The 8,164-nt window shown below is 40.2% G+C and overlaps 1 protein-coding gene across 1 annotated transcript in view; it reads left to right on the top strand.

Annotated features, from left to right (window-relative positions):
- The window catches only part of GRHL1 (grainyhead like transcription factor 1), a 47,276-nt gene extending 39,591 nt beyond the window's left edge, over window positions 1–7,685 (top strand). Inside the window, exons 14-16 of the mRNA XM_085309716.1 lie at window positions 996–1,081; window positions 2,805–2,869; window positions 4,304–7,685. Coding sequence (XP_085165842.1) covers window positions 996–1,081; window positions 2,805–2,869; window positions 4,304–4,418 — 266 coding nt within the window. The 3' untranslated portion in view covers window positions 4,419–7,685. The remainder of the gene's footprint in view (window positions 1–995; window positions 1,082–2,804; window positions 2,870–4,303) is intronic.
- Window positions 7,686–8,164: the final 479 nt, after the last annotated feature.

Below are 8,164 nucleotides of genomic sequence, written 5' to 3'. Positions count from 1 at the left end.
TGTTTTTTTTTTTTTTTTTTGATTGTTTTTATAAAAGGAAACAAGACCTTGTGGTTTCTCTTGCTGCAGCAGGCCATAAACTGAGACCTATGGGATTCTCCCTCTTTTGGCTGTTCTGTCATCATACTGGTGCTGTAACTCATAGAATCATAGAACTGAGAAGCTTTGTGCTGTCCTTTTCTCTTAAATCCTTCTCTAGTAGCCAGAATTCATCAGGCTGCTGTACTGCCCTGAGTTCACCTTGTTCAACTTAGATACCTCAAAAATTGTTTTATGCCACAGGTGTGTCAAAGCTGTGACTAATCAACCCTCATAAACAAACTAGGCTGCAATACTTGGTCATTAGAAGACGGATTAAGGACAGCAAAGCTGTTCAAGTCCAAGCTTCCTTGATCTTCTGGCTTATTCCTCAGTCTTAATGCAGTTGTTAGTAAGGCTGATAATTATGTACAGTGACTCTCTGCCTAGCTTGAGAGTGCTAGGGATGCTTACTTGATTGGGTTTCTTATTCTTTTGTTCCCTTACTGAAAGATGGCAAGAAGAAGAGAGATGAGACATCATAAGAGGAGTGAGGGAGTGTACCAATAAAGGATTAGAAATAAGAAAGTGGCCAGGTTGGCTTTGCTCACTATGATAGCATCTGTCTGATTGTCTTATTGTGTAAAGCCTTATGGCAGATGACCTGTGACGTACGGAGGACCCTAGAGGCTCAAAGCATTGTTTTGTTTTCTTCTTTTATGTGTTTCAGATATAGTCATTTGTGAAGTAATAGAGAAAATAACAAATAGAGAAAAATACAGAATGTTTTGCAAATCAAGATGTTCAGTGCRTGAACATACAGTACTTCTATGTGCAAAAATCACGTTTTGAGCTAGCTTAGCTATGCATATTTTCTCTGTGACATCTTTCATATATATTACTCTATACTTAGCCACTATTATATACAGATCTTTGAGAAGCCATTGTGCAGTAAATCACTCTGATTTGTTTTTCAGTGTTGCTATATGTCCGAAAAGAGTCAGAGGAAGTCTTTGATGCACTAATGTTAAAGACACCATCTCTGAAAGGTTTAATGGAAGCTGTAAGTAATAAGGTTATTTTATATTCCTTGACTCTGGTTTGGGAAACAGTGACTATGTAATTCCTGGCTATTTAGTCCTTATAGACTAAGCAGTCATAGGAACTCCCAGGAAGATGTTCCTCAGGCTTCCTGAAAATCCAGGCTTGAATCAAGCTTGAGTACTGGATACATGAATTACTCCAAAATTAATGTCTTGCCTTACTGGAAAGATAGACTTCTAGGCTTGCTTGTCATGCAAATTTTGTTTTGTCCAAATTGCAGAAGCTTGGTTGGTCTTTTCCCAGATATGTCAAAAACAATCAGCAGACTCCTACTTTCAAGGTCCCTCATGTCAGAGATAATATTTTAATTAGAAGATTAAATGATTTCCAGAATGGCTTCAGTGACTTGGATTTATTCTGGTCTTTCCATGCCTTGTTTGGGTACCCACCCTACTCTCTCCTTAACTGGCAGAGCTCTTCCATGAAGAGCTCTTTTCAAGTCCCAGTTCCTCAGTGCACTCGAAGGGTTTTATGTATCTGTGTGCACATGCATGAAATTATTCTCTGCTTCTTGACTTCCAAAATAGCCTTCCACTACCCTTGCTGCTACAAGACTGCAAAGGAAATACAGAGCTTAACTCTGAGGAATGGTGTAATGTTTGGCATATGTTCAAAATTGACATTTCTTGCTGTCTCTTTCTGTGACTAATGCCTTGTAAACTCAGAGGGCAGAGGCTTTAGGGCCGTACAGACAGGTATTGTTGGTAGCTTTGGGATCCAGAAATGGCTCTGTAGCCTAAGACTCTCCTAGGTGTAGGGCTTTGGATTACAAAGTTTTTTAGATTCCTCTCTCCCCAAAGCCTGAGAAGTAAGAGGCAGAAGAATTTATTGATGTGTAACTGCTGAGAGCAGCTCCAGCAAGTGTGAGCTGTTTCTGTTAGTGTGTGGGGCACAAGGCTCTGTCAGCATGGGAAGGCTTGTGATGGGGACTGCTGGGGAGATGGAATGAAAGCCATGAAGTCTTCCCTTTCCCTGTGGTCCTTAAGTGAAGCTGCAGCTTATTGTTTCACTCAGAYCTCTTAAAGCAGGCAATCAAGAGCTCAACAAATGTAGACTGGAGAAACCCCTGGCACCTTTGTGTCCTGAACCATCTGTTGGTTTGGAGTTTGTTGTCAGTGTGATAAAGCAGTTTGCCAAAGCAGATCAGACCTAGGACACTGAACTTATGACGTTATGGGGGTTTGTACAATCAAGGGCCACGTGTAGTGACTGTGGTTTCACACTGAGGTGACTGCTGGGCAAGGCAGGCCTTTATGATCTTTTTTTGTTTACTATCAGAGTTCTTTACTGTTTTTTTTCGTATATTGACCTCGTAATGACTGGCTTGCACCTTATCCTTCTGACACTGAATTTAAAAATGTTTTTCAGTGAGCTAAGAGCATGGAAAGCCAACAGAAAATGAGAACTAGAGTGTAGGGTTTTTTGTTTTTTTCTTTCCTTTTTAGGACCGTTTTACAAAAATGGCCCGATATGGAACACTTTTGCTGATTTCAAGAGAAAAAAGAAAAAACTCCCCACAGAGAATGGGTTCTCATCTTTGTGCTCAWGTTATAGTTCAGGATTTAATACTGACCTTAGGGTGGAGCAGTTGTTTTGATTTGCAGACCTTTGACTATTTCTTTACAAAGTGGAAGACAGTGCCAGCAGTCTCCTTGTTTCACAAATACTTTCTTCTGTTCTAGATATCTGACAAGTATGATGTTCCTTTTGATAAAATAGGAAAAATCTTCAAAAAGTGTAAAAAAGGGTGAGTATATACCTATACAACAACTGTCTGAGAATGTAACTCCTTTTTTCAAGCATGTAGACAAATCTGCTTTGTAATCCCTTCGCATGCTCCACATACACAAATGCCATTGCATGCACACACACATACATACAAATGTAAGAATTCTGTTCTAATGTGTCTCATAGAGCAGAAGACAGAAAGGGTCCTAAAGAAATAAATGGTCTACTTCCTGTATAAATACAGGTCATGGGACTTCTCCAAGTTAATAGCTATTTGAACTAGAGTTGATCTTGTGAGAGGGGAAGAGTTGATTTTTTTTTTTCTTTTTTTTTTTTTTTTAAGTGCCTGCCTCAGTCCTGTTAAAACCCCTGTTAAATTGTTCCAGCGGTTAATTATACTAACTATGTCTACCCTAACCCTAACAATTATTAGATCTAGTTCTCTTTTTGTCTAATAAATTGAAAAGAACTACTTAGGAGATACSTGTTCCCCACAAAGGCCATTGTCCACTGGTTACCTTTTCTGTGGTAATGAAAATGGATTGAGTTCCTGAACGTGTCCATTTTTGTTTTTCCTTTTAATTTCATAATAATTTTCATGGTGATTCTCTGAACTCACTTTAGTTTTTTAGCCCTTTCCCTGAAGCCCCTCCAGCCAGAGGAATAAGTCGTTTGATCAGCTTTGGAATGTAGTTTGCAGAGCCGTGTATTCAGGGCAGAATTAGCAAGCCAGAATTGCCAAATAGCTGCAAAGGTTTTGAACTGGTAGTAACTAAACCAGCTCTAAGGAGAGCTTATCTTGGGATGATGTGGAGTATGAACCCATGTGAACGTTGCATATGCACAGAAATGCAGAAGTGTTGAATGTTCTGGCAAAAGCAGTGACTGGACATCAGCAGCTTCACTGCAAGCTCTGTAGYGTTTTCTGCTGATATTTATAACAATCTATCTAATTAGTTCACAGCTTCAAGAGTTGTTTGACTGCCTCCAGTTTCAAAAGGATTTCTGCTAGTTCTGAGCTCAGTCTTCCTCCCTGATCAAGGACCTAGACTTGGTACTTTCTGTCGGATCATAAAAGTAGCTGCAGGCCTTGATAGCTGCTTGGGATAAGATCAGCTAGATCTGCTAGGAACTAATGGGTCAGAGAGATGAGTGAGCAGGGATCCTGAGTTACATCTGCACAGTGTTCTCTGAGATTTGAATGTACTTCTGCAAACTTTTGCATTTGAAACTTTAGAAATCAGAATCGGTAAGGTTGGAAAGGACCTCAGGAGATCATCTAGTCCAACTCCCCTGCTCAAGCAGGGTCACCTAGAGCGTGTTAGACAAAGTTGCATCCAGGTGGGCTTGGAATATCTCCAGAGAAGGAGACTCCACAAACTCTCTGGGCAACCTGTGCCAGTGCTCCTTTAATATTCTGCTGTTTTTTTTTTTTTTTTTTTTTTTTTTCTAGAATTCTGGTCAACATGGATGATAACATTATAAAGCACTATTCTAATGAAGATACCTTCCAGTTGCAGATTGAAGAAGTTGGAGGATCTTATAAGCTCACTCTCACTGAGATTTAAGATCATTGATCCTCTGTGGACTTTAAACGAAGGTCTCAAGTGAACATTTTCCTATAATTTAGTATGTTGGGTAAAACACTAATCACCTTCTCCAGAAGAAAGCCAAGCATTGACTTCTTCTGGGGATCAGAGCAGTGTTTTTGCTTAATACGTTTGTTTCTGTTCTTTTCAAGGAACACTGTAATGCTCATGACCTTATTTGCACTTGAAATGAGCAAAGATCAGGAATTAAATAGAGAGCATGTATAAAATACTAGTAAATACAGGAGGGGAAAACCCCTGGATGGTGGCCTTTTAGAGTGGTGATATCTTATTTATCTATTCAGTATCCATATTTGAGCCTGTCATCAGCTAATAACATTGTATTGGACTATTTTCTGCTAGATACAGCTGCAAAACTACTAACTGATACTAGTAGGAATTGCATGCAGGTTGGAGAAAGACTTTATGTTTACTCTTGAACAGGGCAGATTGTTGAAATCACTTGTTTAATTTGTGGGGGGAATGTAAAACTGCCTTGCTTATGAAGAACTAACTTAGTAACTGTGTGAACTCATCAGATGAAGCTATATTGTATATAAGTGCAATATATTTTTGAAGGTTTGTAAATGTGTACATACAAGTGATATATAATATATAATATGGTGTTCATGTATATACCGTGAATATATACAATGAAGCCCATCTAAAAGGATGCCATATACAGATAAAAAACAATATTTAATGTAGTTATTTAAAAATGGACAAACCCTTAACATGCACCAAAGGTGAGCACATGCTTRTATGTTCATAGAACGCACAGAGACCTACTTGTTCAACATGGATTTTCCTATGTGGAAGGGAAGGTATTGATTTTCTTCTAAACCCTTCTGTACAGCAAGGTGGTGGCACAGTTCTAGCTTCTGCTATGAACTGCCAGTTGGAACTCTGAAATGACTGTGTTACTACTACTCTTAGAGGTGATCTGAGTGTCTGAGTCCAAGAGGTTGGTCCCAGAAGGAGAATGTCCAGTCTCCTTGAAATCTCAGTACTCAAGATTACTTGAAAACTCAGTACGGCTTGGGTTCAGACACTAGGGGTCATAAAGAAACTCTCCCAGAGGGTGAATTATTCTGTAGCAGCATATTTCAGGCTCCTGCATACCTTCCCTGGAATCTAGTACTAAATGCAGCCAGCCACAGCATCTCAGGCTAGGTGAACCCATGGGTTTGTTCCCATGCGCAAGGTCCTGGGAAGTCAACAATTGGACATGCACAGGCAAGACTTTGAGAAAGGAAAGCCATATCCTTGTGTAGCAGGCCAAGCAGTAGCAGAGAAATGGAGGCTGCAAGCAGACAAGTGCACTGTTGCTGGTATACATCGCAAGGCACCAAGTTGAGGGGGAAAGACCAAAAAAGGGCAGCTAGGAGCAGAAGTCCTGAGTGTTGTCCTAGCTGGCAGCAGGCATTGCAGAAAATGTCAAAAACTGCCACTCTGCAGTAGGTCGTACGGTATTTACTCATCATGTGTTTGGGCTTATAAAGGAGAGGCACCCTCTGATTAGTAGCAAGGGAGAGAAAAAGTAGTAAATGGTAACTCATTTCTTAAGGCAAAACCTGGATCACAGGGTGGAATGTAACCATCACGTGCCCAGATAAGGATGAGTGCTAGGTCTGGTATCACTCGTGTTTTTGTTAGTGGTCTGGGTAGCAAAAGAGATTTATAAATTTTTCAGACAATGCAGAGCTGGAAAGAGCTGCATGCACATTGCTTAGTATGTGAGTCTTGATAGGCTGGAGAAATGGTCCAGATAAGTAGGATAAAATTTAAGAAGGACAAGTGTGGAATTCTGCTTTCAGGAAGAAAGAATCAGTACAAATGCAGGCTGAAACCCAACAGTCTTGGTTACAGTACTGTAGGAAAGGATCTGGAGGTTAGTGAATCGTAACTGAATGTCAGTCATCTGTGTGATGCTGTTTGGGTGGGGGAGGCACGTATCACACTGAGTTGTATAAACAGGAGCATAGCCTGCAAGAAATATGAGACCAGCCTTTTGCTCTGCTTGGCATTAATAAGACCTCAGCTGGAGTATTGTATCCAGTTTTGAGCCCTGCCCTTCAAGCAGGATGCAGGCCTATTTGATATCCCAGGAGAGAGGCCAGACTGCTTGATACTTGATACCCCAGAAGAACATGGCCCATGAGGAAGGATTGGATGAATTGTGTGGTAAGGGGTCACCTCCTGAAGAGGAGAGCAAAGCCTGCAAATGTGTGGAAGTGTTCTCCAAGTCCATTGCAAATAGAAGTAGTGGGCTTAAGTTGCAGAAATTCAGGTTATACATTGAAAAGTTTTTCCTAGCAACAAGAACAGATTGGCTAGAGAGGCTGTGGAATTTGACATTGGAGGTCCTTAGTGTCAGGCTGGATGAACATATCTCTGGACTATCACAGGAATAGTTGATTTTGCCTTGGTGCTGAGACTAGATGTCCACTTGAAATCCCTCCCCACTTTTTAAAAAATGATATTTGCATGAAATGTAGTATTCTGGGATTTGGGTTCAGACCAATCCTGAGCTGGTTCATACACCAGTTCATTTGCCCCGCCTTCCCTCTCCTCTGTTCATTGCTGGCTCTGAGTTTTGCTGATGTTCTGGGCATCGTGTGTTCTTCTGTTTGCTGTGTGACAAACTCCCTGGGCTGGCATTGAGCAAATGCTGTGAGGTTACAGCGGGGACTGCGAGCACATYGAAGGAGCCTCTAGGTTTGAAACCTAAGGAGAGAAATGAGCTTGTAGCGCAGCACTGAAGAGACCATGCAGACAAATGCTATCCTGTGTAGGAATCCACGATCTGCAGAGCAGCAATTGGACGAATACTAAGCTGATATGAACTGGCCATTGGGGCTTCCATTCATGAATTACAGGGAATAATGTTACTGTGGCAAGGGAATTTTTTAAACGTAATACATAGAAATATATATATATATTTACACATTTTTATTGAAAATGGAAGTTTTATTATAGAAACTCAATCTAGGGTCAGGGAAGTAGATTTAGAGTCTCCGTAGAGGTAGAATTGACATGACATTATTTCTTCTTACTGTTTAATGAAGTATGTGAACTAAATTTGATGATTGTTTTCCACTATAAGATATTCTGGGACACGGGTCTTATAACAGTAGCAGCAATTTCATGTATGTTTTATGAAACTGATTTTTTGTTTCGCCTGCTGTTTTTTAATTGAAAATGTATTTTAAACCAAACTATTAAATTTTATATGTTCATTTCTAATGATGAGTCTTTTATACAGTAAATACATTTTTCCCTTCATCTTTCTGTTTATTTTCCTTTGACTGACAGRGGATCTATAAAACAAAAACCCATTGATCTTGCTCATTAATTTTCTTGTGCAAAGTACAGAAACGTTCCTAACACCAGGCTGGATGCTATTCCCAAATAACAAAAAGTTAGTGTCAGACTGTTTTTGTTCCCTGCTTGATTTCAAGCTAGCTACTTTTCTGTTTGTGTGTCTGTAAGCTGTGTGGCATTTTGTTTCAGTAGGATCCTTCCCTTTGATGTTGAAATAAAAGAAAACAGGAGGAAGAAAGAAAATCTCACCAAGGAAGAAACACAGGAGTAAGCTCAAATATGTAGTGAGTTTGTAGTGCCAGACAGTTAAAGGTTAAATAAAAGTGTCAGAGGTGCTGTCTTTCTGTGCAGTAGCGGGATGAGGTATCCGAGGGCTGCATGGAGAGGGTGAACTGCAGGTG

Source organism: Rhea americana, unplaced genomic scaffold (genome assembly GCF_003343005.1).
Source record: "Rhea americana isolate MKP2758 unplaced genomic scaffold, rheAme1 scaffold_300, whole genome shotgun sequence".
Classification (NCBI taxonomy): Eukaryota; Metazoa; Chordata; class Aves; order Rheiformes; family Rheidae; genus Rhea; species Rhea americana.
Note: the sequence above shows the minus strand (reverse complement) of the source record. Positions and strands in the feature narration are given on the sequence as shown.